At 44.6% G+C, this 27,493-nt stretch overlaps 2 protein-coding genes across 4 annotated transcripts in view; both read left to right on the top strand.

Annotated features, from left to right (window-relative positions):
* LOC127380048 (regucalcin) overlaps positions 1 to 9,564 on the top strand; it is a 132,502-nt gene extending 122,938 nt beyond the window's left edge. The window contains exons 3-7 of the mRNA XM_051608455.1: positions 522 to 704; positions 1,999 to 2,214; positions 3,780 to 3,911; positions 8,310 to 8,464; positions 9,216 to 9,564. Coding sequence (XP_051464415.1) covers positions 522 to 704; positions 1,999 to 2,214; positions 3,780 to 3,911; positions 8,310 to 8,464; positions 9,216 to 9,266 — 737 coding nt within the window. The 3' untranslated portion in view covers positions 9,267 to 9,564. The remainder of the gene's footprint in view (positions 1 to 521; positions 705 to 1,998; positions 2,215 to 3,779; positions 3,912 to 8,309; positions 8,465 to 9,215) is intronic.
* A 902-nt stretch (positions 9,565 to 10,466) lies between these two features.
* LOC127380049 (regucalcin-like) lies at positions 10,467 to 25,967 on the top strand. Of its 3 annotated transcripts, none has more exons than XM_051608458.1 (7): positions 10,467 to 11,686; positions 17,858 to 18,023; positions 18,527 to 18,709; positions 21,568 to 21,783; positions 23,269 to 23,400; positions 24,082 to 24,236; positions 25,509 to 25,967. In XM_051608458.1, the coding sequence occupies exons 2-7, from the start codon at positions 17,861 to 17,863 to the stop codon at positions 25,557 to 25,559; spliced, it is 900 nt and encodes a 299-aa protein (XP_051464418.1). In that variant the 5' UTR covers positions 10,467 to 11,686; positions 17,858 to 17,860; the 3' UTR covers positions 25,560 to 25,967. The 3 variants fall into 3 exon arrangements, with proteins under 3 accessions (XP_051464418.1, XP_051464416.1, XP_051464417.1); XM_051608456.1 differs by lacking the exon at positions 10,467 to 11,686 and adding an exon at positions 14,394 to 14,495; XM_051608457.1 differs by lacking the exon at positions 10,467 to 11,686 and adding an exon at positions 14,398 to 14,471.
* Positions 25,968 to 27,493: the final 1,526 nt, after the last annotated feature.

The following is a 27,493-nucleotide window of genomic DNA, read 5'->3' as shown; positions in this document are numbered from 1 at the left end:
TTAGGACTGAACCTCCATGCAGGGCTGATCTATGCAGGAGCTGAGCTAAACAAACACAGTTGCTCCAGAGCTCACCTGGCAATCAATTTTTCCCCTGCGGAGAGGGGAACACACACAGTAGCCTGTTGTAAAAAATGTGTGCCTGTATCTTGTCCCCCTTTTAGTGCTTGTTGTGTTGGTTTTTTTTGTTGGTTTTTTGTGTGTTTTTTTTTAAGCACCTAGCAGAACCAGATGCTGGTATTGATTGTTGCTCTTGGGAGTGGGGTGATGCTGAAGTTCCCTGAGTTTGTGTGTCCCAAAGTAATGATTTTCTTCTAACCACTTTCTGTATGCATTAAGTGTGCCCTCTTAGAGTGAAAGGATCAGTTTCTATGTATTTAAACATCAGTTATGTTGTAGGAAAGTACGTTGTTTCTCTTGCCTGTAGTCTCACTGAGTTCAGTTTGACTGCTTGTGTGTCTAAAGAAAGGAGAGGTCTCTCCATAGCACATAACCTCTTTTCCATTTCACCCTTTTTCTAGATGCTCCTGTGAGCTCTGTGGCTCTCCGGAAATCAGGGGATTATGTCATCACCCTGGGAACCAGGTTTGCTGCTTTGAAATGGAAAGAGCAGCTGGTAACCACCATTACTCAAGTCGACAAGGACAAACCAAACAACCGATTCAATGATGGGAAAGTGGATCCTGCAGGGAGGTATTTTGCAGGTATGCTGCAGGCGGGCCCTTCCTTCTGCTGCTGTCTTGGTGGCAACATGCAGGGATCAGGTGTAGATGCAGCAAGGGTTCGTTCACAGTTCAGTGGTGGGGAATTTTTTTGCTGTTGTCTTCAAGCAGACTTTAATCCCATTTAAAAACCTGTTCCTATTACCTAGATACCATCTAATCAGGACTATTTTTTAATTTTTTTTTTTACAAAGAGGCTCACTATTCCGAGCCTGCATAATCAAACATACTGGTCTTGTCTTCTCCCTGTTGTCATGCTTGTTTTGAATGCTGGCAGAGTGCCAACAGAAAATACTCTTCCAGGGAGAAATTTATGATATTGTGGGTTTTGTTCTTAAAAAATCAGGATCTGTAGAGGGTATTTCTGAACAACTATGGGACTATTCAGCCTGGAGAAAAAAAGGCCCAGGGGGATCTTTATCTGTGTGTTTAAGTATCTGAGGGAGAGGGAGTAAAGAAGAGGGAGCCAGGCTCTGCTCAGTGGTGCCTGGTGACAGGACCAGAGGCAATGGGCACAAACAGAAATTTGGGAAATTCAGTTCAAACATGAGGAAACTTTTTTACTGAGGGTGGTCAAACAGTGGAACAGGTTGTCCAGAGAGGCTGTGTAGGCTCCATCTGTGGAGATACTCAAGATGCAACACTGCTCTGAGTAAAGTGCATTGGCTGACCCTGCTCTGAGTAGGGTGTAGGCCTAGGTGATCTCCAAAAGTGCCCTCCAGCATCAGCCATCCCATAATCCTGTCCTCCCAGTTTTTCAAATGCTATTCTGTACGTCTGCCCTCTAGCTGGGTCCCCAGGCTTACCTTAACTTGTTTTTACCCAGTCTCTCAAGAGCCAGTCTCAGCCATCTTTGAGCCACAATTATTTGATTTGTTTTTGAAAAGGCTTTAGAAATACTCTGAGGGAGGAGGAATTTTTTCCAGTTTCCCTGCTGTACAAGACTTAAGATTTGTGGGAAGTTAAATACTGACCACACCTTTCTTAACACTTGAATGACTGAATGAAATGTTTAGCAGGAATCACAGTTTCTGCCACAGTTCAGCAGAAAGAAAAACAACAAAGGCTCTGTTTTGTCATCTTCTGCTAAAAGCAAACACATCTGAAATCTACTTTCCTCTTTTGCTTTTAACTCGGTTTCTTCCCTGAATTTCTGAAGCCCTGCACTTCTCCTTTCTGACACAGCAGTGTGGTCACTATTGCAGTGAGGGGCTGCCACCAAACCTGGAGAGCCTGTTCACTCTGACCCTGTTTTCTCTCCTTTGGCTCTGCACAGGTACGATGGCTGAGGAGATTCGACCAGCTGTGCTGGAAAGACACCAGGGGTCTCTGTACACGCTCTTCTCCGACCTCTCAGTAGTGAAACACTTTGATCAGGTGGACATTTCTAATGGGCTGGACTGGTCGCTGGATCACAAAACCTTCTTTTACATTGACAGCTTGTCCTACTCAGTAGATGCCTTTGACTATGACCTCCAAACTGGAAAAATTGGTACGAACTGTTGCATTCTTAAAATAATTCCTTGTGCCTAAAGACTGCAATGTCAGATTCTATTCTAGTTATTGTGCAGAAATGATCAGGAGCTTTGGGAGTGCGTCTTTAGAAACTTGTTTGGAACAAAGCCACCGAAGCTGCATCAACATCCACCTGTGCCTGTGTAGGCTCCTAGCTCAAAACCAGTCGGAGGCTGTTGGTAATACTGTGAAGTATTTAAATTGCATGGTAGAGTTTGGGTAGTAATCTGGACTGCTGATACTGAACACAGTGCCCATCTGATCTCCCTGTGTAAGAAGGGCAAAGTGTCTCTTGTATGGCCAGGTGTCTGTGGCTGCATCTTTCTTATTACTGACAGCATAGGGAAAGTAAAAGAAAGCCTTGTAGTCCTGTACAAAACGTTTGCTAGCTTCTCTAGACTTTTGTTTTTACCCTGTGGTTTTTTTGTGTTTTTTTTTTTTGCTTGTTTGGTATTTATGTTTTTTTGTTTGTTTTATTTTAAATACAAGATCTTAAATGAAGATTCTGCAGACAGAGCTAAGCAACAACTGGAAAGCAGTAACTCAAAACTTCTTCCTTCTTTTATTTAAAACAAAACAACCCCTTAAGGGCTTCTACAAGCTTGGGCAAAGGAAAAATCCCAGTGACTTGGACTAATAATCTGCTTCTGAGTATATTTTAAAAGCACCCAGTCAGTTTGATACTTAGTTTAAAAACTATGCGTATAAACTAATTTTAGGTGTAGCATCTTATGTCTCTCTGCTGTAGCTTACCACTGTATTTTTCTTTAGGAAATAGGGTGGTTTTCTCTCTCTCACCCACACTCCTTCCCTCTCCTTCTGTGGGCAGCCTGACAATTCCCAGGAGCACAAAGGAAACTTGTTAAAAAATATTGCTACATATGAGAAACATTGAAGTTGTCAGAACATAAAATAAACAATGTTGGAAAGTTGGTTTTAATTTTCTTTAATAACAGTGGATAGAAGTTCAGATAAAGTTGTTTGGTTTTAGGTAGACTTTATGCCTTTGAAGTTGATGCTTTTCCTAACTCTATGTTTATATAAACTCTCCGTTTATATATTTGAAGGTCAGTTTTGTGTTGAAACAGTGATTATTGGCAGGTTCCAGCAATCTGTTTGAAAAACAAAGTCTCCAGTTCTCTAGGTGGAAACGACCCATACTTGAAATGATCCAAAGCTGTTTTAGAAGAAGTAATTAATTTTCTGAATATATATATAAGATCCTTTAATTCAGTTATTAATTTAATGTTGCAAGTAGGGAGCAGGAGTGGTGCACTAGAAAAGAACACCAGAAAAAAAGACTGTACTTTCAGTGGATAGAAGCTGATCTACAGGCTTTCGTGCTGAGAAATAACTGTCTTGGGAAACAAACAGGGCAGCAGACACAATCAATTTCTTTCCTACCAAGGAACTGAGAGGACTTCAGCACAGCTTTTGAACATAATAGTATAGAACATAATAGTACGAATAACTCTGCTGGGCTGTGACTGATCAAAATTTTAACAACTGTCTCAGTTTTGTTGTGTTTTTTCTACCCTGCAGGCAACCGTAGGAGTATATACAGACTGGAAAAAGAGGAAAGCATTCCTGATGGGATGTGTATTGATACTGAAGGCAAACTCTGGGTAGCTTGTTACGATGGTGGGAGAGTGATTCGTCTTGACCCTGAGACAGGTATGTTCTTGGAAAGGACTGGAATTTTATGTTTAAAAAACAAAGTAGACACAAAAGCAAAGAATGAGAAGGTGTTTTTTTTCTCTACAGAAATGGTATGTCTATTCTTTTTAAAAACATTACTTTTTTTTTTTTTTTCCTGTTTTAAAGCAATTATATGTCCCTGCTCTCAAAAATCAGCTTTATAAATAAGTCTCCTTTGTTCCCCTCCTCTGTTGTGTTGAAAAAGATAAAGTTGTGGAGGAGATTACTGTTATACTTGCAAATTGTTTGAGTTAGGATCCTCTTGCATCCTCCAAACTTAGTGTCAGCGTTTACCTTATTGATAAATGATGTGGAAGAAAATGAATAAGCCATGACAAAGATGACTGAAGCCATTTTTTGTCTTCTTTCTTCAGCACAGTGTATTATTTTGGGCAGCCTATTGAAGTTAATACAAGTCCCACTTGACAGTGATGCTAGCAACATCTTTTTTAATCGTCAAAAATTATTTATACGATAAATTTTGCAATTAAAACGATAAGAATACAGATATTTAATGAATTCCATGGCATTTTATCATTCCTACAGTAATGTCCTGTGTGTGCCCATTGCCCGAGTCTGTCATTCATTGCTACTCTCATTGGGTTGTTGGTGTTCTGCCAGGCGTGGTTTAGTCTGCATAAAAGATGCTTGTGAAACCCTTCAGAGAGACTGACCCACACTGTGCAAGCAGCCAGTGGCTGAGAATGGGAGCATGATTTTGACAGATCACAGGCAGCACAGGTTTGCATAATGCAGAGCAGGAGCAACTGCACTAGGGAGCATCTGGGGTCTCTTGAACACACATCCAGCCCTAACAAAAGACTTGGGGTTCTGTGGGGTCACAGATTCAGGGATGTCAGTGTCCCCTGACACATCCTTCCTCTGCAGTGTGCAGCAGGCCCTGGCACATGCAGCATGTGGGTCAGGCTGCAGTCTGTCTTCTGACTCATCTGGAAGATCTTACTTGAGGTTCAGGCTGTGCTTTTCCCCCTCAGGTTTTGATTTGTACCCATCCAAGGTCTTGCCAACCTGCAGAACTTTCTCTAGTGCTGCAGAGTCTGCACCCCAACCCTCGGAGGAGGAAACTCCAGCTGGGAGATGCCAGCAGCTGTGGGGCTTGTTTCTGGTCCCATATCCTCATGCTTTGATAAGCAGAGTGCTCCTTGGTGACATCTGCCAGCCCTTTGAATACCCATTTTTCCTTTCTGGTTCCCTGTTTCTAGCTTTTTCCTTCCTGGCTTTCAGTTTCTTTTTTTTTTTTCACTTGTTTTTCCTTTTCTCCTGCCTTTTGGGCATTGTTTTCTTTTCCTCAAGTAAAAGTTAATGGGAATAGAGTCCATAAGCAGACATGTAGGGAGACTGTAGGACTAGGAAAAACAGAGTAGATGGCTCTTATTCATTCCCAGCTTTCAGCTATGCTCTGCTCAGGGTCTTTCAGAGTCGGATGTGGTTTTGATGTATTGGTAACTGCCAGTGGATTCTCATGTTCCTGCAAACTTGTTCTGTCTCCCCTCTTCCATGTAAAACTCCCAGCACCTGAAGTGAACAGGAGTAAGAAGTTTTGCAGGTTAAGTGTGCATATCAAAAAGAGTCACCTTCTATGTGAATATCTCAGGCTTGTCTGCCCTCTCTGCACTATCATCTTAAAGTAATATCTAAAATCTGCAATTCGCTGAATTCTGAGAGATCTGTAATTATTCAGGGAGATGGCCCAGACAGATCTGAAGATAACTCCACAGCAAAGTCTCTTTTGATGCACAGTATCTCCTAAGTGTGTCTTGAATGACTGTCAGCCAGTTCCAGATGAGCTTGTCTGAAGCACGTGAAGGATTTTCAGGTTTCACTGATAGCAAACCCTGGACTGTTTTTAGGGGGATGGGTGAGGAAATCTGTTTATTTGGCATCTTTTCTAAATGAAGATTTTGAGGTTCAGAGTGAAGCAGCTTTTCAGGTCTAGGCTTCTTTAGCCTAAGTGGCTGCTGCCTTAAAATGCAGGGCATTTTTGTGCTCTAGGGAAAGGTTATGGTGACTGATCCCACTGGGTTTGTGGTGGACTCAAAATGGGATGCCTAACTTGTACATAGCCAAATCTTGTCGTACTTTCCAGCTACCTAGGGACCTGGTAGTTGTATGCAATCATGTCTTTTAAATAGCAGTTAAATGTTTTAGAGTTCTTCATAATGAATGTATTTTATGCTTTGTACAGCATCTCAACGATCTTCTGAGTTTCTCTCTTCTGCAGAAACCAAACATAGATGAATACTTCAAGTGGATGTCAAAGCATCCGGGTGCAGATTTTCTTGCATCTCCAGGAAGATATTGCAGGAGGATCTTTAGAGCTTTGTAAACAATATCTTCCTGGCCATTAGCTGCTGAGACCACTCTGCAAGTACAGTCAGGGTCTCTCCCTCTGTCTCTGGAGCTCATGCCTCTTCTCCTACAGTGCATGTTTTTCCCTTTGAATGCCCTTCCCACTAATTTTCCACCCAGACTTTGTGTCAGCCAATTTCTAGGGTGCCCCCTGGAGCATTTTATAAGCTACCATGTAACCCATGTAGCAATGTAGTCCTTCCACTGCCAACTGAGGGGAAAACCACAAAGTGCTGCTAGAGCCAGTTGTACTCGTATTGGTCCTTGTCACTCCCAGACAACAGACAGGACTTTTTCACTTGGATTTTGTTTTTTATTTTAGTCATTGTGGGTCAAACTGTGTGCCAAATAAGCTTATTATACAGCATCAGGAGTCCCAGAGCATTGAAACTTCCCTGGCTGTTGCATGCCAGAGGCTCTTTCGCCACTGCTCACTTGCTGGGTTCTTTTATTTATTTTGGGATTAAAAGACAGTTTAAAAGTATCCAGCTCTTGTGTCAGGGGCTTTGGTGCAAGAAAGGCAATTCCTTCTCAGTCCTGTATTCTGAATGTGTTGGTTATATCCATACCAGCAAGTAAAATGGATCAGTGAATGTCCCTTAGTCCTGCACCCTGTGGCATATTGTAGCTTATTTTGTACAGGCAGGCTGTCTTCCCACACTACACCAGAGCCCAGATGGGGTCTCTGGGGAACAGCATACCCAACCAGGGGAGCCACAATTGTGCCAGGAATACACCAATGGCTTAGTAATGTGACCCTGCTTTAATCTGTGCCTGTGCCTATGCCCTGCTTAGTGTTGTAGTACAGGTGGAGCTGTTTGGTCTGTGCTTTTGTCAGTTCATTGCAGTGCTGCAAGGGACTAAGGCACAGCCTGTGGGGAGAGGGAAAGGTTTTAGAATTCATAAAAAGGAAGGCAGGTGCTTGTTTTGCTAAGCACCTCCTGGGAAATGGTGTCCCACTCTGAAGTTGACTAAAACCATCTCATAAGTCTTAAAGGAAACAAATTTTCCACTTTTTCTTTTTCCTTGTAGGGTTCCCAACATGCAAGTTACTGTCCTGCTGTTTCAGCACAGCCCTAAACAGTTAATCACTGTAAGGGGACCAAGCTTTTTACACATGCAATTGGTGGAGTGGGGAAACTACGTGTTTTGTAAGGAGATTCCTGTGCTTTAGCATATTTCTAGAAAGAGAAACCCAATTGTAGGTAAATAAAATAGGCATGGTACGTTTAAGCACTGATTGCCCAGAAGTAGGAGGAGTTTTAGAAAAATCTGCTGTAAGGTGTTTCGACAGGACACCTTAAATTAAGGCTGGAGGCAATCTGTTTACTGCTGTCATTACAATGGTAGGTATTTGTTGGTTTAATAAATGTGTAATATCATTTATGGCAGCTCTAATTACTTGTAAACTTCAGGCATGTCCCATGTTCTTTATTTTATGCAAGCTTGATTTGAAAGGCTATTGAAATTTCAGGAAAAACTTCTAGGAATTAATCTTCCTTAACTGCAGGCAGTAGAGATGTAGGACAAGGTACACCTTAGTAGAGCTGCATGAGGTCTGCGCACTCCAGGCTGCCTTTGTAGTTAAAAGCAGAAAAGTCAGCAGGTCTAGGTTATGATTCATGTGACCTACATTATAGAGGAATTATATCCCATTTCCATTGACTCCCATGGGCACCCTAAATGATGAGCTCAGATAGAGATGTCTGTGCTGTGGAAGTTAGCGTTTAATTAGAGGGTAGGCTGGGACTGTGGGAGGGATTTGTTTGTGATAACTGAGACAGAAACTTTTCAAATCATACATTGTCAGCAATGTGATTTGCAAAAGCCTGGTTTCCCCTGCCATGGTGCTCATCAGGATGCTGAAACTTGGCATCTGACCTCCCCTGACTCTGGTACCATCTTTTGTGGAACACCTGGCTCCATGTGGGTTATTTGCAATAATTTGTTTAATTTTTTTGTTGTAAGTAGAGGGCCAGGAAACAGCCTGCTTATTTTTTCCAGGAAAAAGACTCCAAACTGTGAAACTTCCTGTTGACAAGACAACATCCTGCTGTTTTGGAGGAAAGGATTATTCAGAAATGTATGTGACTTCTGCCAGTGATGGGATGGATAAAGAGTGGCTTTCACGACAGCCGCAGGCTGGTGGGATTTTCAAGGTGAATGATACTTTTCCCTGTCAATCCAGAAGAGGATATTTTGCCCTCCTGCATTTTTCACACAGCAAGCTGGTTGGAGTGCTGGGAAGCAGGAAAAGGGAGGTTGTTAAAACACATATGTTAAGCTACTGTTCTTATTTTGGTTGCATGTGCAGGATGAGAAAGTTAAATGTACTTAGAGGTTTGAAAATAATGTTGGGTTTAAAATATGTAACAACGTTGATACTGCAAGTTTTCTATGCCACCACCTCTTTCCAATGCTCCCCCTCTCAACACAGTTCAAATTTTCTATTTATTATGGGAAGAATTTTGTAAATACTTTCTTGTCTTAATGAATAGCAGATAAAACCACCTGATTTTATTTACTTTCTGGTTAGTTATAACTAAATTATCTCTTTAAAAATTCATCACTGAATCAACTTGGGATTTGCTTTAAAGCCCTGCTTCTCCATATCTCCATACCAAAGGTTACATTGTGAAATGCAGAATTAGGGCTTAGTAGTATTGGAGAAGAGGCTTTTGGGGAATGGACTCTGGCCTGTGATTACTGAGCTTTAGGGAAGGGGCATAGGTGGAAGTTCCTGGCTGTGATGAGCTGCTGTGTGCAACATACAGTAGGATGCCAAGTTGGAGGACACAGTCCTTTTCTAAGTTAAAGCATGTCTAGCTATGAAAGAAAAGTGAATGTCTTGTTAGTGGTGAAATATTGCATTAATCTTTCTGGTTTTTTGTTTCCTTTCTGTTTTAATAGATAACAGGGCTGGGGGTGAAAGGAGTCCCACCATATCCATTTGCAGGTTAAATTTACACTCTTCAGAACGGAACTGAGGGGACTGACTTAACCAAGACAAGTTGGAAGGTCTTGTTCTGGTGTTCAGCATCTTGTGCTTTGAAACCATAACACAATTATGATATCTCATCAGGGCAGCATGAAAAACTACTGCAATACGTGGAATATTTTAAAACTGATCTTTTCCCCCTTAAACACTATTATTTTAAACATTTGATGGTGCTATTTCTGTTGTGCTATGAAGATTCTCACCCTAATAAGCTACTGAATATTGTAACTTTCTTTGATGATTAAATGAAGTTTTAATGTATTTTATTTTTAGTGTTTATTCTCCCATCTCATTTGCAACTTAGGAACTATTGATTTGATTAAACTACTTGTACTGTCCCTTTTACGTTTTTCCAAAGTTCCTCATCAAATACCCATTTGTGGTCTTAACCACTCCTTTAACTGGAACTTCATCTGTCCCATGATGTTCTCAACCTCCAAAACATTAATACCTATTACTGTGCCTTTGCTGCTTCCTTTTTACGTGACATTTTTAAGGCATCAGCTGTGGTTTTGCTTAAACTAATCCTGATGGTCTGGAGCAAATCATCATTTCTCCCCAATGCACGTCATTATGTTGCTCATTTTGTTAAATAAAACCACAAACTTTTGGGATCAACAACCATATTTTTGTCCATCCTCTGAAGATCTCAGCCTGTTTTGGAGAGATCTCTGATACCAGGAAAGCATTAGGCATTCTGGGCCATTCGTATTTAAGAGAAACCACCACCTGCATGTATCTCCTTGGGGGGCCAACCCCCCTCTCCCCGAGCAACCAGGGGGTTGCAAGAGGGGCCTGCATGCCCAGGTGGCCACTGCTTCTAGAAACGTGTAGGAAAGGGTAATTTCTTCACTGCACCTGCTGTCAATGGCAAGCTTATTCACTGGGTTGCTTTTTTTGCTGGTAACATCAGGTCTCTATGTGCTGGAAGAGCTGTGGTGTTGCTTGGTTGGTTTATAAACTGCAAATTTAGCTCTTGGCATGTTATCTTTAAATCATGCAGGGGTATGTCTCAACAGCTGGAACAACAGGAGGTTTAAGCAGCCCTGTTTCAGGGCTGAAAATGGGTGTGAGGCAGTGAAGGCAACTGAGGCTTGTTCTTTGAGCATCCACTGTCCTTCATTTGCTTTATGTGCTGCAAAGTAATCTCAAAGCACAGCAGTTTGCCTCTGGATTGAGGGAGATGGTGAGTGTGACAAATGTAGGGCTCTGACCTCACTGAAGTCATGAACCTGGTGATGCTTGTAGCTCAGAAACTGTGCTGTAGGGTTGCTGTCTTTGATTGCTAATTGACATTTGGAGGCACAGCAGAAAATAAGAAGGCCTAAATACAAATAAGCTCTCTGCCATCGCCATCATGTTGCAGAGGTTTCTGCACCGTGAGGTTTTGTACCTGTGCTGACCCTCATCCCGTGGCAGTGGCAGTGGGGTAATGGCCAGCACAGCATGGAACACCTGCCGATGGCTTTGGTTGTTGTTGCTGTGCTAGAAAGGTAACAGCAACAACTGGTACAAACATGAAAGATCTGGTCAAGGATTGGTTTGTCACCACTGAGCGAGAGGCACCTGGGAGACACAGGGAAGACATGGCCACTGGAGCCCCTCATCGTGCGTGTCCTTGTGAGTGTGGGAGTGGGGGCAGGTAAGAGAAGCTTCTGTAGAGATGATACAAATAAATGCCACCTCGTCCTCCTGTAAGATCACCACCTCGAGCTTCGTCACGCCAGTTCCGCAGGCATCACATGAACAGGATGAGCCAACTCTGTCAGGAGAGCTGTATTTTCTGCCCTTGCCAAGATGCCCTGGGAGCGCCGTGCCGCTGCCTCCAGAGCAGAACCTGCAGCTGCCTCCCGCGCCCCAGCCTGGAGGAGCCCAGACAGGCACTGCTGGTGGCTTTTGACTCAAGTCCCAGGATGGAGCTCTGGATCTGGCAAACTGGAGCTGAGTGGTTGCAGTTCCCTCGATTACGTAAGGTTCCTGACTTGTGTTTAATCCCTGGCTTATTAATGGCACTCATCTCTTTGATCAAAGACTAGCACTGATTTCAATTAGGGTTGAGCAAGAACCCACTGACAGGGAAGGCTGTATCAGGAGGAGCAGCTGCTGTGCCCTGAAGGGTTTCTTCACCCTCGTGACCAAAATCTATACTCGTAGGTGAAGCGTATTTATTCCCAACCAAGCTGGAGAAAGCTCAAGTAATCCTTTGCTGGCAAAATACCTCTGCTGAATAAAAGCAGGCGGCACTGACTGCCTGGGGAGCTCCTGTTCTTCCCATCTCAAGCAGCAGGGAGGGACCACACCCTTCCTACAAAAGGGCGAAGCCACAAGAAGATAAGCCTTGGCTTCTCTGTTGGACGGCACTGCCGAGTGGGATATCGCTGGAGTGAGTAACTACACCTGTGCCTGCCTGGGGTTTTTAATAACTGTGTCTGTCTTCGTTGACTGTAACTATGCCTGTTGTTGTCTCCGCGAGGGAGACAACCACAGAAGAATGACTCTCCCTAGGTGAAGAATGACTTTACATTTTATGTGAGGTTGTTGTAGAGTAAAGAAAGCTGGGATGGACCCTCGAGGGTAATAAGTGACATAACTGTAATTTGGGGAGTTGTGAAAAAAAGAGGAGAGAGATGGATTTACTAAGTATTTGTAAAGCCACAGGAACAAATCCAGAACTATTGTCTGATTACATGCCTGTAGGTAACAGAAGACAAATACAATTATTTAAATACCACATTGATATACGTGGTGTGCTAAAACCTTGATAATGCTCTTCCAACCATGCTATGTTGATAAAAAATATAGACTATAAAAAGAAATGGTAGGATTTGCATCAGAGACCAAAACAGTGGGAGAGAGGAAGCCACCTCAGAAGGAGATGCTGCAGGTGAGGCATCAGCCAGAGGTACAGGGGCATGTGGCCACTTTTGGCCAACTTTAAACTTCTGCTTTGCAACCCAACAATGTTAGAAACAAATAAAGTACTTGGAGGGAACAGGCTCTTTACATTGTGGTAATAGTTAAAATAACAGCTGGCTGGCTAGGAACAGAATTGTGCACCTGCTGCTAGGGGGTTGCACCACATGTCAACAGCTTCCCCAAAGCCTTTCAGATGTGTCTCCTCCTAAAGTGACCAATTTCTGGAAAGGCAGGCACAGGGGACTTTGAAATGACATGCTGAAGGTAGGAGATATGATACTTGTGCTGGTGGCCCAGAAGTCAATGAGGTAGGAGTAAGAGATGGTGCAGAATGTGGTGGGGGCATCCACAGAGCATTTGCAGCCACCGGAGTAAATCAGAGATGTGCTCTGGCAGCATATTCCCAGCTGCTGTCCTGTCTAGTGCCACCAATGATCCAGCATCTGAGGTGCTTGCCAGAAATGCAGCATATGCTTTTTTATTTCTGTTTTGAATTGTGGTGAGGTGAAGGCTTTAACCCTTCATGACTTGGTTTTATTTTGCTATGGTGGAGAAGTCAGTCAAGTCACCAGAAGAGCTGAATTAGAAATGTGGTTTTCTCCATTAAAATTCTTTTAGAAACAATGCTGTGGGAAATATTTTGCAGAAAAAAGAAGATATATTATTTTTTCCCCTCTGTACCTGAGAGCTAGTCACTTTTCTTTTTTAAATGAAAGCAGTTAAAATGTTCTTAAACCAGAAATTTACTTTCAAATACATCCTCCAGCTGAAAATGCAGTGGAAAAAAAATGCACCGCCCTTCAAAATTATCTTGCAGGTTAAAAGTAGGAAAGCAGAGAGTAATGTGGGAAGTGTTGCAAGGGCAAGCAGAGACAGAGGGCTCGTGCTGAAAGGAGATGGAGCTGACAGCTCAGGCTGGGAGCCCAAGGAAGGTTGAGAAGGGTCCTCAAGGCACCCACAACCACTTGGCTTTTAATATAGAAATCTTGGCAGGAGTTTGACTTGGAAATATTTCTGGCTTTACTGTAAGAAATGTTTGAAATTTGTCTCTGGCTCTGGGCTGTAATTTTTTAATCTTCGGATTTGAATTGATGGTGACTACGATAGGATAATACTTGGTCTGTCTTGGCTATTTGCTTATCTGGGAAAAATGTTAATCCCATGAATCACTGGAACATCAAATCAAAATGGTCTTTAAAGTCTTGCACAGGTAAAGAAAAGCATTGCTCTTGCATGCTAATCTGGGGCCAGTTCCTCCCAGGCAGCTTCTGCTCTGGCTGAGTGTGGTGGGGACAGTGACAGCAACCTGCCTCCCACCTTCCCCCTTGCTGCAGCAGGCAGGACCCAGAGAGATGCCCTGCCACCAAAATGCTGGCGGTGGCTCTGCCTCTCTGCCCATCTTGGACTCAGTCCCCAGTGCAAGCCTGTCCTTGTCCCCAGCTTGCTGGACCAGCCACCATAGAGGGGGACCTGCTGTCACCTACCTCTGCTGAGCAGGGATGAGTGTGAGCAGGCACCTGGCACCTTCCACCTTCCCCTCCCACAGACAAAAGAGTGATAGATGACAAAGAAGGGGGAAAAAAAAAAAAAAGTCTTGCAAGCCAAGCAAGGGATCACCATCCTGCAGCATCTGTGTCAATGGCTGAGACTCCCTGGCTGAAGTTCTTCCCTGGGCCTGCTGCTGGCAGCAGCTCACAGGTCTCTGCCAAGGCAGGGATGGAGCTTTGCATACTTGAGGTGAGTAGATGACTTTGCACACAAGAAGGCTGTGGCACAGCTGGGAACAGGAGCCAAGTCTTGATGAAGCTAATATGCCTTAATCACGGGAATATTTTTTTCCTTATTATTCAAAGTGACTCATACTACAAAACCCTCCCCTGCATCTTTTATTAACCTCCCCTTTTTATCACCTGAGATGTTGATTTGCCCCTAAATTTGGGGTGACTGCTCTAGCCCTCCGGGCGACCCGATGGTGCAATGTCTCAGTTTCCCTCTCCCACTCATGACACGAGAAAAACACTGAGCAAGGATTTTTCCCTATCACATGTTCTGCTGCTGGCACCGAGAACCAGCCCATTCAGATGGGTTTTGGCCCATGCCTCATCATTCATGTGACTGCTGACTGAATACAAAATGTAGAAGGTTTATCTGCTTCGTGCAGATAACATCAACCATTGCACATTTTTAGTCGACGCCGAAAACAGCCGCCGGTTTCATTGGACCCGCGCTGGAAAAGAGACACCACAACCCAGGTCTTGCAATCTTTTCCTCAGCAGGTGTGTTGTTGTGATGAACTGCAGAGTTTCACATCGGTGGTCTCCAGCTTGGTGTCACACTCAGCTGCCTGACCGAGGAGAAAACGGTTCTCAAAATTCTTTGTTTTACACAGACGTTGTTTCACTGTGTGGACATGAAAAATGTAGTTGTCTGCCTACTTATTCCAAGCTTCAGCTTGAAATTAAAAATGAAATAATTTGTGTTTGCACAGGGGAGAGAGGGAGAGAAACAGCAAAGAAACCTTTCAAGGCCAGTTATTTGTATTTTACCTGTATTTTTGAGATAGCAAAATGACCAATTTTTGTCAAGATCATTTGAAAAGGGATGTGGACTGAGGGTTAGAAAGGCTCTTTTCAAAGAGCTACCAGAAAAGAGGTTTGAGGTTTTATAACAGGCTGAATGTTTTTACACTTGTTTTTTGTTCCTACCAGGAAATTTTTCTTACTGTTTCTAAATTCTGATAACTTTCAACAGTTTAATTTGGAAAATCTCTCAGTGTAATCTGCCAGCCCCTTACCCTCAGTGAGGGGTTTAGGCATGAGTCCAGGAGGCTAAAATACCGACAAAAAGTTGCAGAGAGGATACAAGCAGGTGAATGTGAGGTTTTCATCCTCAGGGATTTTGTTTGGGGACAATACAGTAGGATTTGGTGCTTTCTGCTTGGAATTGCTCTTTTTTTCCCTGCACGCTCTGATGGGCTCAGTGCTGTGGCAAACATGGTGCAAGGTGCCACACAGAAAGATACTGGGTGGCAGCAGGATGCCTAGGGAGTGATGAAGCTGGGATGGTTTGAATAAGGCTTTTTGGGGTCAGTTCCTCATTTTTCACTCTGAGATTCTGTGTTCTGTGAAATGCTGCACTCCATGGGGTGCTGGCAGGAGGTGGACCACCAGGTGTGGAGGAGGGACCAGAGGTCACATCTCCGATAGCTTGTGGGGAATCTTTTGGAGGGCATATGCTGCTTCTTCAGGTTGGGTGACCCTTTTTGTTAAAAGCCTCCATTTTCAGCTGAGCGTAAACATTTAGAGACACCTCAGCCAGCAAGGCACAAATCTTCCCTTCTAGTTGCCCTCTTCCTAAAAACAGGGGAAGTCTGAAATGAAAGATTCAGCTGTTGGGAAAAAAGCTCCACCAACCTGACTGCTGGAGGGATACACAGGAGGTATTTCTTTTGGTGGAGAGGAAGGACGCAGAGGCTGGACGTGGATCCAGGGAAGGCAGAGGAGTGCTGAGACTCTGAGGGACAGGAAAGGTCTCTGAAGCATTGGAGGGGGGCTGTGAGAGGGGTAAGCAGGCAGCTGGTGCAGGTGGGTTAGTTTCTCCCCTGCCTTGTGAAGCAGCTGGCGATGGTGTGATTGCATCCTCCTCACACAGCGTGCAGGACGGGGCTGTGAATGAGTGCCTCACCAGGGCTTGTCAGCTGTTTTGTTGCTGCAGAAGCTGGAGAAGGGGCAGCAAATGAAAGGACAGCTGGTGGGAAGAGGAAGCTCTATTAAGGTTTGGTTGGGTCAATGAAGCAACCAACAAGACAAACACACACCGACTGCTACAGCCCTGGAGAGTTTCTGCCTCTGTGGGAGCTGTGCAGATGCGTGGCTGCTGCTGAACCTGGTTTTCTGGCAGGGGTGAGAGCAGCAATGTGTTTTCCCAGACCACAAGACAATAATGTCAATATTGTGTCTCCAAGCCTTGGGTCCCAAATATGGTAGCCACATGACACAAAACTTTAACCCAAGAGAAACTCACTCGTCCAGCTCGAGCATGGCTTAACAGGTTTTAGGAGGTTTTAGTGGCGTCTTGCTGACTATCCTCATTTACAGTGAAGACTGATGCTGTTGGGCTGCACCTTCCTATGCTGGAGAAGGATATATTTGATAAATGGGTTAGGATATCGCCTTGGCTCTGTGACCCCTGCCATGTGGGTCTGGGACAGGGGAACAGTGAAGATCCCAGATCCCCAGCCCTGGCATTTCCACTCATGGAGATTACAGGCTCTTCCCATGTACTTTGAAGTGCATTAGTGCTAATTAATTATATGTAAACCTTACCACCAGCTCACCTACTAGGGAACAATGCCTACTCGAAGACAGTAATCCCTAGCAATAGGGTTATGTCAGGGACAGGCTGCCTCACAGGAAATATCTCTCCCATCTATGGAAAAAATGTGCTGAGGCCAGAGGCATAGAAGTGACACCTCCATTAGCAGTGACTGAGGCCATGAGCAGGCCCCTTCCTTTTGTACGAGCTGAATGGTGGAGTTTATTGTTCACATCCCACACTGCAGCAGGGGCAGGGCAGGCCCTGGGCTGAGCTGCTCATTTTGGAAGGCATCAAGGGTGATCTGAACACAAACACACAGCACTGGGCACCCTGTGCCAGGGCAGTGGCTGAGTGGCTGGTGTCCCTGTGGGCAGCCTGCTGTGGTGAGGACAGGGTCAGCAATGCTTCTGCGCCTTCCCTGGAGGTGTTTAAGGTCAGGTTGGATGAGGCTTTATTCAGCCTGGTCTACTGAGGGGTGTCCCTGCTCATAGCAGGGAGATTGGAACCTGAGGATCTTTAAGGTCCCTTCCAACCTTAACCACTCTGTGATTCCACAAACACCTCCCAGGAGGACCAGGTGCCTGGGATGGAAGCTTCATGGGTGACTTGGTGCTTGGAGCAGCAACTGGTGTAATTACACCCCACAGCCTGGCACAGGGTGCGATTTGGAATCTGTGGCAGGGGTTGGAGCCCTGGCTGGGGCAGTGAGGGGGCTGTTGAAGAGGAAATGCTTGGAGGGAAAACAAAGCACCAGGATTTCAAAGGCAAGAACTTTCCCCAGTGTTTGCATATTCACACTGACTTGGTGTGGGAACAGACACTTCATTTGTAGTGACCTCGGTGGCAAACTGCAGTCAGCGTTATGGGTGCGTGTACATCTTCCTATGGAGCAAGTCAATGCATCTGTCTTAATAAGCGGAAATTTGTTTTTCCACAAAAAGCCTTCTGACCCATTGGTACTGCTGCCCACGGGTCCCTCCCCATAGGCTGGGGGACCCTTGGCATCACAGATCCCCAGCCATGGGGACAGCTTGGTCCTGGCTCAGGACTGTGCCCACAGCACTCCCCTTCCCCAGAGGCGAGTGCCCCATCAGCAGGTCCGGTTTAAAGACTCTTGTCTAGGAAAGGTTTGCTCAGGAGAAGACTTAGTGCCTCATGCTCAGTTGCAGCCATGAAGCCATGGAAATGTCATAGAAACCTTCTAAATTACTCTGTCATGTGGGTTTCAGAGAGCTTTGCCATTTACAAGCTCTGCTTTTAAGCATCATAGGTTTGAAAAATTGATTATAATTCAATCTTTTTTTGACCTTCTTTCCCTCAGACCATGTCCTCCATCAAAATTGAATCTGTTGTGAAGGAGAAGAACAGGATGGGAGAGTGCCCTGTCTGGGAAGAAAGGGAGAGTGCACTTGTCTATGTAGACATTAACTCACAGAAAGTTTGCCGCTGGAGCCCACTCACCAATGAGGTGCAGAGCGTGTCTGTGGGTAAGTATCTGTACTCGTTGCTTCATCCTGGGAGCCTTCTCTGCCCACACTTCTTCATTCCTCCTGGTAGAAGTTCTGCTGCATGGTGGTCTCCCTTACTTTCCCTGGGGCCACAGGCTCTGTCCTCCTGTGACACTGAGGATGCTGAGCTCAGTGCTGAGCATGGTGTGGCCCAAGCCAGCCTGGCAGAGGGGACCGTGCTCACATGTGGGGGGCCATGCACATGTTGCCCTTGCTGAGTCCCAGTGGGAAGGCATGTTTCATTTGGGACCTGCAGAGGAGAAAGTCCTAATGGCCGTGCCTGCCCAGAAGGTGGAGAAATCCAGAGAACACAGAGTCGGTGAGATGTGCTGACAGTCCCAGGGGAGAAGGACCTTAACATCAACTCAGCCTTTCTTGGGTCAGGAATGTTCCAGTCAAGATCCCTGAATTGATGTGGGGAGGGACAGAGCTGACTGATGCCCCAGAGCCACCTGCCATCTCCTCCTCCCTCTCACCTGCAGATTCCCGTGTCGGCTCGGTGGCACTGCGGCAGTGCGGGGGCTACGTCATCGCCCTGGGGAGAAGGTTTGCCTTTCTGGACTGGGATACTCAGGCAGTCACCACCATCCTCGAGCTCGAGCAGGATAAACCCAACAACAGGTTCAATGATGGGAAAGTGGATCCGAAGGGGAGGTTTTTTGCTGGTAAGTTCCTGGCAGAAATTTCCCCCAGAGCAAAGAGGAACTAATTACAGTACATTTTGTATAGTGCATTTTATTCCATGTTCTCAATTCCTCTGTTGAGTTCCCCCAAAAAAACCAATGTCACGAGCATGAGCTGTCTTGTGAGTATGCTTCTTGGGTATTGCCTGATGAAGAAGGACAAGGGACCCCACCTCCCTGAATCTGAATGAGGGCAGAGGCAGCTGACATGGGCTGTGCAGCAGGAAGTCACCCCTCCTACTTGTTGGATGGTGTTTTTCAAATATCTGCCTACATGGCAGGTGAAGGGCTGGTGAAGGTCTCATGCAGGTGGAAAGGTTTCTGAAGGTGTAGAGGAGGATGCAGCTCCTAGAGCAGAAGATGCACTGCAGCTTGCACCCTGCAAGTACAGCCTCCTGGGTCAGCCCACGGGAAACAGGGACGTGGGGAGAGATACCTGGCCTTCTGAAGGCAAGAGGGACTTTTGCCACCGGTGGCAATGCAGTCTGAACCCCCGTCTGCTTTTCCTCCTCCCATATAAATGTTTATTAGCCAAGCACAGCAATCCACGTTGGGAATGGAGAGTGACTGATGGGAGTGAAAATGGTTCTGTATTTGTTTTGCCAGCCAGCCTTTTCTTCTTATTTCAAATGTGTCAAAAATCAGGAAATTAACTTGACTCATGGTTGTTCTTGAGGGTTGGCAGGTCAATGGAGTTGTCAGCATCAATAGCCAGCATGGATTTACCAAGGGCAAATCATGCTTGACTAACCTGATAGCCTTCTATGATGTTGTCATTGAATGGGTAGATGCAGTGGATGTAGGCTACCTTGACCTTGGCAGGGCTTTTGACACAGTCTCCCATAACACTCTAATGAGCAAGCTCAGGAAGTGTGGGGTTGAAGAATGGACAGTGAGATGGATTAAGAACTGGCTACACAATAAAGCCATTAGAGTGGTGATCAATGGTGCAGAATCCAGCTGGAGACATTAGTGGAGTCCCCCAGGGATCATTGATGGGTCCAGTCCTGTTCAGTATCTTCATCAATGACCTTGATGAGAGGACAGAGTGTATCCTCAGCAAGTTTGCTGATAACATGAAGCTGGGAGGAGTGGCTGATTCACCTGAAGGCTGTGCAGCCATTCAGGGAGATCTAGACAGACCAGAGAGCTGGGCAAAGAGGACCCTCATGAGATTCAACAAGAGCAAGTGCAGAGCCCTGCACCTGGGAAGGAACAACACCATGCACCAGTACAGGCCAGGAGGTGATCTGCTAGGGAGCAGCTCTGTGGAGAAGGACCTTGGAGTCCGAGCGGACAACGAGTTACCCATGGGGCAGCAATGTGCCCTTGTGGCCACAAAGGCCACTGGTATCCTGGGGTGCATTAAGATATCTGATGGACAAATCCTGCTGTCCAGCAGATTGTGGCAGGTTCTCCTCCCTCTCTGCCCTAGTGAGATCTCACTTGGAGTCTTGTGTCCAGTTCTGGGCTCCCCAGTTCAAGAGGGACAGGGATCTACATGAGAGAGTCCAATGGAGGGCTATGGGGATTATTAAGGGACTGGAACATCTGCCTTATGAGGAAAGGTTGAGAGACCTGTCAATTTTCAGTCTGGAGAGGAGAAGACTAAAGGGAGATCTAATTAATGTCTATAAATACATGAGGGCTGGGCATCAAGAAGGCAGGGACAAGTTCTTTTCACTTGTGCCCTGTGAGAGGACAAGGGGCAATGGATTCAAACTTGAGCACAGGAAGTTCCACCTCAACATGAGGAAAAACTTCTTTACTGTGAGAGTGACAGAGCACTGGAACAGGCTCCCCGGAGAGGTTGTGGAGTCTCCTTCTCTGGAGATTTTCAAGACCCGTCTGCATGCATTTCTGAGTGACCTACCTTAGAATTGGCCCTGCTCTGGCAGGGGGGTTGGACTTGATCTCCAGAGATCCCTTCCAACTCCTAACATTCTGTGATTCTGTGATTCTGAGCTAAGGGCAAGAATAAGAGAGAAAAAACCTGTTTTGTACTCCTTTTCCAATTTGTGCATGGTGGATCAATGCTTTCAACAGGGATTTTGGCCGAGCGTTGCAAAGCAAGCTCATGAGGTCCTCTAAAAGAAGAAGCCAACAGGCAGTGTGTCACAGTTAAAAAAAGGCATAAATGTCCTCTTGACAGCTTCCTGTCCTGTCTCTGCAGAACTCTCTCCTTTCCAGAGAAGAGATAGAACTAAATAACAAGCGTAACATTGATGCATAAATTAATTGAGAGGAAGTCTCACTTCTGTAGTGTTCTCCAGTTACTTCTGAGATAACTGTGGTTTGCATCAAGTTGCCCAGTGAAGTTGTGGCTGCCCCCTTCTTGGAAGTGTTCAAGGCAAGGTTGGATGGGGCTTTAAACAAGGTAGGCTAGTGGGAAGCATCCCTGTCCCTGGTGGGGATGTGGGACTAGATGATCTTTAAAGTCTCTTCCAAACCAAACCATTCTATGATTATATCACTTATAATATAAGGTCACAGCCCATTTAAATGATAAAAGTAGCCTATAAAGAACAACAACAAAAAGAGCACATGATGCTTGCTTGCATCTTGGCTTCTGCTTTGAGCAAAACCTCAGCCCTGGGTGTGTTGAAGGTCTTTGGTGTCTGTGACTTAAACCTCATGGCAACAAAAAAACTTGTCCTTTTGTTGGCTGGGATCACCTTGGCGGTAGGCAGCTGCCCCTGGCTCCTTTTCTTCCTTGTCAACCTGGTTAGTTGGTCTCCCTTGGACCTCTTAGTTACAATGTAGAGAAGGGTTTTGATCAAGCATGAGGACAAAAAAAAAAAAATCCTACTTTCTAAGGAGTACTCCCATTTCTGTTTCAGGTACCATGGCTGAAGAGACGGCACCCGGGGTCCGAGCGAGGCGGCAAGGAGCTCTCTATACCCTTTTCCCTGACCATTCAGTGATCAAACAGTTAGACCAGGTGGACATCTCCAATGGCCTGGACTGGTCCTTGGACCACAGGACCTTTTTTCACATCGATAGCCTTGCATATGCTGTGCATGCCTTCAGCTACGATGTGCACACTGGAAAGATCGGTACACGTGCATTTCTTAATTGGGTGCCGAGCAGCTATTACTGTTTCTGCAGCAAGGCCTGGGCATGTAAAATGCAGTGATTTGTTTCACAGTTCTCATATCTGCTGGTTATAGCTTCTCAGTAGGCTGACTGTGATTGTTCTCGTGTAGTTACGAGCCAGGTGTAGCTGGGGAACAAACTTTTGACAATCCTTCAACTCAGTTTTGTCTGGATAGATAGTTTATCTTTAGACATGGTCCAGGAGTTGCAGGGAAGAAGCAATTTGTGCTGCGGAGTGAGAATTAGGTTACAGGATGCTAATAATTCTTGAGTGCCATCTACTGGATTGTACTAGCTCCACAAATACAAAGACAGAACGTACATGCATGGCTGTCACAGAAAGATGTTTGAAAAATCAGGTTATCACCATGACTGAAGTTTCCCAATTCTGCAATTAAAATTACCTTCAGATGTTTGGCAGCTTTCACTGAAAGTCATTATCTAGACAAACATTTTTTATTATGATATGTGCAAAAAGGGAAATTTAAATCCAAGGAAAATGGGTATAACTTCATTTCAAAACTCTGTGAAACATTTTTATGTTGTATCAAGCCATTATACTCCATGGGAATTGAAATGGCTGAACTGCCTTTGTACTTTAATTAGTATGGACTTTGAATAATCTGGGGTCAAAACTGTACAAAATAATTACAGTTACTCAGATTTCAGTTTTCTCTGCTATCTAATGATACAGATTTTCAGAGGTAAGACTTATAGAGAAGATTTAATGCAACTTTTTCTCCCCAGATACAAAAAGGTAATGAATTTGAGTCTCCTGGCCTTGGCTTTATGCTGGTGTCCGTCTATTTTTGGGTGGTGTAATAGCAAAAAGGCACTGAGGCCAGAGCAGGCAGACTGCTGCCCATGGACACCACTCTATAGACCACACACATGTCCACCAACCTATCTGCACTGTACTCTAGACTGCTAGAGGTTGGTGTCTAGGCTTAATAGCTACAGTAACTTGGTTGGCCATTAAAAAGTTAAGCACTTGATCTTTAGTGGGCAGAGATTATTTCTTGCAAACATTCAACCCCAAGTCATTATTTATGTGATGTGTTGCTAATAAAAAGACCTCCAGGCTGCCATGAACAATGGAAGTCCAGGAGAAGTTACTGTGCTTGCAGCAGTTGTGGTATGGCAGGCAGCTAGTGAGTCAACAAGAGAGACAGAGGCATTTCATTCACTTGCCTTGGTAAAATAATAGGAGCCCTAATACCCCAAATACAATGCAATCCCAAAATACGATGGCTGTTCTGGGAGCTTGTTTCTGTCATGTTAAGTTGGACTTTTAACACATCTGCAAAGCGTGTGTGTGATACAGCACATCTTTGTCACAGAAAATGAATGTAACTGTTTGCAAAAGTGTGGAAGATGTCGGATTGGTATCTGGTATAGAACTGGTACCAGCCCAAGTGACACTAGCTTTGTATCTCTCCCTGCAGCCTGCCCAAAACTTTTATACCATCTAGAAAAGGAGGAGCAAATGCCTGATGGGATGTGCATTGATGCAGAAGGGAAGCTCTGGGTGGCCTGTATTGATGGCGGGAGAGTAATTCGTATAGACCCAGAGACAGGTAAGGCAGGCACCAGGACATGCATGTTGAGTGTCACCTGTCTGCCATGAACACAAGAGGAAAGGCAGCCAGGAGGAATGGTTTGAAGGTGAGGTAAGAAGACTTTGAGGTAAGAAGACTTTGTTTGTAGCCTGTTTCTTCCTCTTGGGTTGCCATGAGCATCACTGATCTAGGGCCTGATCACATGGAGAGAGCTGCTCCCCATGCTGCCTCCCAGTGCCAGGTACCCTTGCTCCCATGCTCTGCTGATGCAGAACACTCACTTCTTAATAATGCCACTAAAAAAATACACACACTGCATGTCTGTTGTGAGAAACAATACCTGTAATTAAGAAGGAAAAAATTCTCAGTGTTGAAATGTTTTAAAGGGAAACACTGTTAGGAATGACGGTCATCCCAGGCCCAGGTGTCTCTGCCCTTCCTGGCTTCAAATACTTAAACACTTCATTTTGTGAAAGGAAACAAAGCCTCCCAGATAGAGAGTAGAAGCTAAAAATGGAGATAAGGGAGATGGAATAATTTGATTTCTCCACAAATTGTCCTTTAGGATATGGTGTCTCTGAAGGGGTGATGCCCTCTGAGTAAATGCCACATCTGTGCCATGCGCACTACTAGTACATTTGTGTTTACATGCTTCCTGGAAAATGGACATTAGGAAACAATCGCATCTTTTTCCCCCAGGAAAAAGAATCCAAACTGTGAGGCTTCCTACTCCAAGGATCACCTCTTGCTGCTTTGGGGGAAAAGACTACTCAGAAATGTACGTCACGTCTGCATATGATGGACTGGACAAGACTGCCCTGGCCAAGGAACCTCATGCAGGAGAGATTTTCAAGGTGAGCCAATTTTCTTTCCTTCTGTATGTCAGACCTGCCAAGTCTTGTGCTCAGAGAGTGAGATGCCCTTGGCCTGTAACAGCCCTTGTCCTTTCTCATCCCACTTGCCTAATGTGCTCATCCAGATGTTTTGCTTGCTCCCCAGCTGAGCACAGCTGCTTTTGCACAGCTGCTGGAGCATTTAGAAGGAAGATGTGGAGAAATTGCTAGTAATAGTGTTGCTTATGTTGGTTAGCCAAAGCTGGTATCTGATCAGGATCTGAAGGCAGCTGGTGGATCTGGGTCTGCTCTATAGCATATTCTGTAAAACACTGTAAGGAATTGGGTCTTGCTCCTATCTCTGACTGTATTTTCATCAGAAATTTCACTCCTTTAATTCTCATTTTCTAATTGTGTTAGGGTATCTAAATATTTACAACACAAACTGCTCCTTGAAAAAGGAATGCTTAAATTCGTCAGGGCAGAGCTTTGCATTCCAAATTCAAACATTTTGGGATTTTTTTTTTTTTTTAGTTTGTTAAAATAATTTGCTACATTTTGAGAAACTAATTATCCACATTTTTATTCAGGGATTCTTGAATACAAAACTTTTTTCTCTGTCCATTTTTCACTCTATTAGCAGAAAGTACATCAGGAGAATAAAATGCAGTTTTTAATCAGCAATTACCATTGTTCCCTGAAAGCTGATGATAGCATGAAAAAGATTGTGAGTAAGGGGAAACAGGAAAAAACCAAACCTTATTATCACTTGGGCAACAGGATGAAGACGTGTTTCAGGCGGGCTGGGGATCTCATCTGGGATCTGGGACCTTCCAGTTGAAAGCAGGGCTTGGAGCTGATTTCCCATAGCTGAGAACTGATAAGATTTCACAGGCAGCAATATTTAGGAGCCCGCAGGATAATTAAATACCAAAAGGTCATTATGAGCCTTGGTGTTTTGGTCTCTGTTCCTCAGTTCTCCAGTTCTAGAAGAGAATCGATATTTTCCAAACTCCCATTTGTCTTGCACATCAAGTTACTATGACTTGTTTGGTTAATAATAGGGACCACAGACAATGTGTAAATTTGCAAAATTATTGAGTGCTGCTTGATAATCTTGAAGAACTAAATCTCAAAAAGTTCTAACAAACTCTTTTTGGGCTCCTCTTGAAGCAGGGAACCCTCCTCGTAGGGGTGGTTTTCCTGTGATATTTGTTGTACACATTCAAATGTTTCTGTTATACTCAGTTGGGGAATTACCTTTTTCCTTTTATTTATTTATTTTGAAAATAGATAACAGGTCTGGGGGTGAAAGGGATCCCACAGAATTTCTATGCTGCTTGACCATGGACACCAAATAACAAAGAAGAAATGTCTGCATCTTGTAGTAACCTTGACAAGGAGAAGTCCAATGAACTACAGAATTTATCTCTGTGAGGATTTCTACACCCACATTTGAGAGCATGCTTGCTTGGAATTGAAGATACTTCTTCTGTGGGCCAGTGGCTTGATGAAATAGGTTAGAGAGGTAAAATTAGTCTGTGTTACACCTTGATAGCTTTTGTGACTTCCCATAAATCTCTTCAAGCTCAAGCTTAGTTTGGTTGAAATTTTGGATGACTGGCTCTGGATTTTCAAGTCTGTGTGGTTCCTGAAGCAGGATCTGACTCCTGGCTTGTCTTTTCATGTTACAGTGATGTACCAGCAATGACATGGCAGATATTAATAAACACTTTAAGAGTGATGACTTGAGCTGGACTGCCTGTCTACTGGGCTACCCCTGAACTGTTTTCTTGGTGATCTATATACTACCTATTGTAGTATCCAGACTTCATTTTTACATCCTTGTTAGCCTGTTTCAATTTACCTTGCCATGAATTATTCTGTCTTGTCTTTAGGACACCATTTATGCTGCTGAAAATAAACTGCCACCATATTTAAAATACACCTACAGATTATTTTTCTACTTTCAGATGGTACCATGACCACACACAGTCAGGGTACAAACAGGGGGTGAGCTACCAGGATGACCTGTGATACCAAAAACTGATGCTCTCTAGAGTCACCCTGCCAGGGATTGTATTTGCACACATACACATGGACTTACCTTTACATATCTTCTGCATGCATGGTTTTACCTTCTTATTCCCCTTCTGATAACACTCTTCCTCTCCTATTTCAAGTATTTTCCTCCTTTTTCCATTTTCCCTTTAGGTTTTCTTCTCTTTCCCCTGAACTTCTCTCTCAACTTAGAGTGATCTCACTTTTTGTCAGCTTTCTTTTTGTCACCTTGTCCCTTCAATGCTGTATATATCTGCCCAGATTTCTTGCTGCATTACCCTCACCTCCTCTTTCTCCTCTGAGGGAGTAAAACTGGCCTGTCAACATTTCTCTCTTTGGTCAAATTGAGCAGGGTTTTCTCCCACACCAATGACTACACCAAAGCTGACTCTTGAATTTGGGGTTTTCCCAAAGGCCTCAGCACACCTGCAGTTAGCCAGGTCCTGCTAAGACCTGGTCAAACTGAATGGGCAAGCAATGGAAGTGGAGAAGTTGCTCACCTCTTCCTGCTGCTTTTACTGCATGCTCTGCAGGCAGGGCAGGGATGGCATCTTGCATGTAAGAGTGAAGTGCACATTGGAAGATGCTGGCGCATGGGCCTGTGTAAAAACAGAGTGCTGTGGAGGAGGTATCTCCATGTTTCCTGGCTTTATGCATCCCTGGGCCCTAACAAGACTATCCTTGCCTTCTACAACTCTGTGACCTTCAGTTCATTTCCTGGTAAGCAGAACCTGATTGTGACACAGTGCTGCAGAAACCACAACGCCAAGGGGCAGTTTTAGAACCTAGTGAAATAGTGACCCAGGGAACCTTATCACTCTCTACAACTACCTGAAGGGAGGTTGTAGTCAGGTGGGGGTTGGGCTCTTCTCTCAGGCAACTTGCAACAAGACAAGAGGGCATGGCGTCAAGCTGCACCAGGGGAGGTTTAGGTTGGTTATTGGGAAGCACGGAGAGGGTGATTAGACATTGGAATGGACTGCCCAGGGAAGTGCTGGAGTCACCATCCATGGAGCTGTTCAATGCGAGACTGGATGTGGCACTTAGTGCCATGGTCTAGCTGATGTGGTGATGTTGGTCATAGGCTGGTCTTGATGATCTCAGAGGTCTTTTCCAGCCTCAACAATTCTGTGATTTTGTGATTCTGAGAATATACTGGGCTATTGGACAGGATTTTCCGAAGTGCATGGATTCAATGCTGTTACCTGAAGTCTACT

This window comes from Apus apus, chromosome 1, assembly GCF_020740795.1.
Source record: "Apus apus isolate bApuApu2 chromosome 1, bApuApu2.pri.cur, whole genome shotgun sequence".
Classification (NCBI taxonomy): domain Eukaryota; kingdom Metazoa; phylum Chordata; class Aves; order Apodiformes; family Apodidae; genus Apus; species Apus apus.
The sequence above is the reverse complement of the archived record's forward strand: the minus strand, read 5'-3'. Positions and strand labels throughout refer to the sequence as shown.

Bases quoted from the DNA above. Each gene is read 5' to 3' on its own strand.
- LOC127380049 (XM_051608458.1), top strand. From the start codon at position 17,861: ATGTCCTCCATCAAAATTGAATCTGTTGTGAAGGAGAAGAACAGGATG. The intron at 18,710-21,567 runs GTAAGTTCCTGG...TTTCTGTTTCAG, and splicing joins GAAGGGGAGGTTTTTTGCTG to GTACCATGGCTGAAGAGACG. The intron at 24,237-25,508 runs GTGAGCCAATTT...TTTTGAAAATAG, and splicing joins ATGCAGGAGAGATTTTCAAG to ATAACAGGTCTGGGGGTGAA.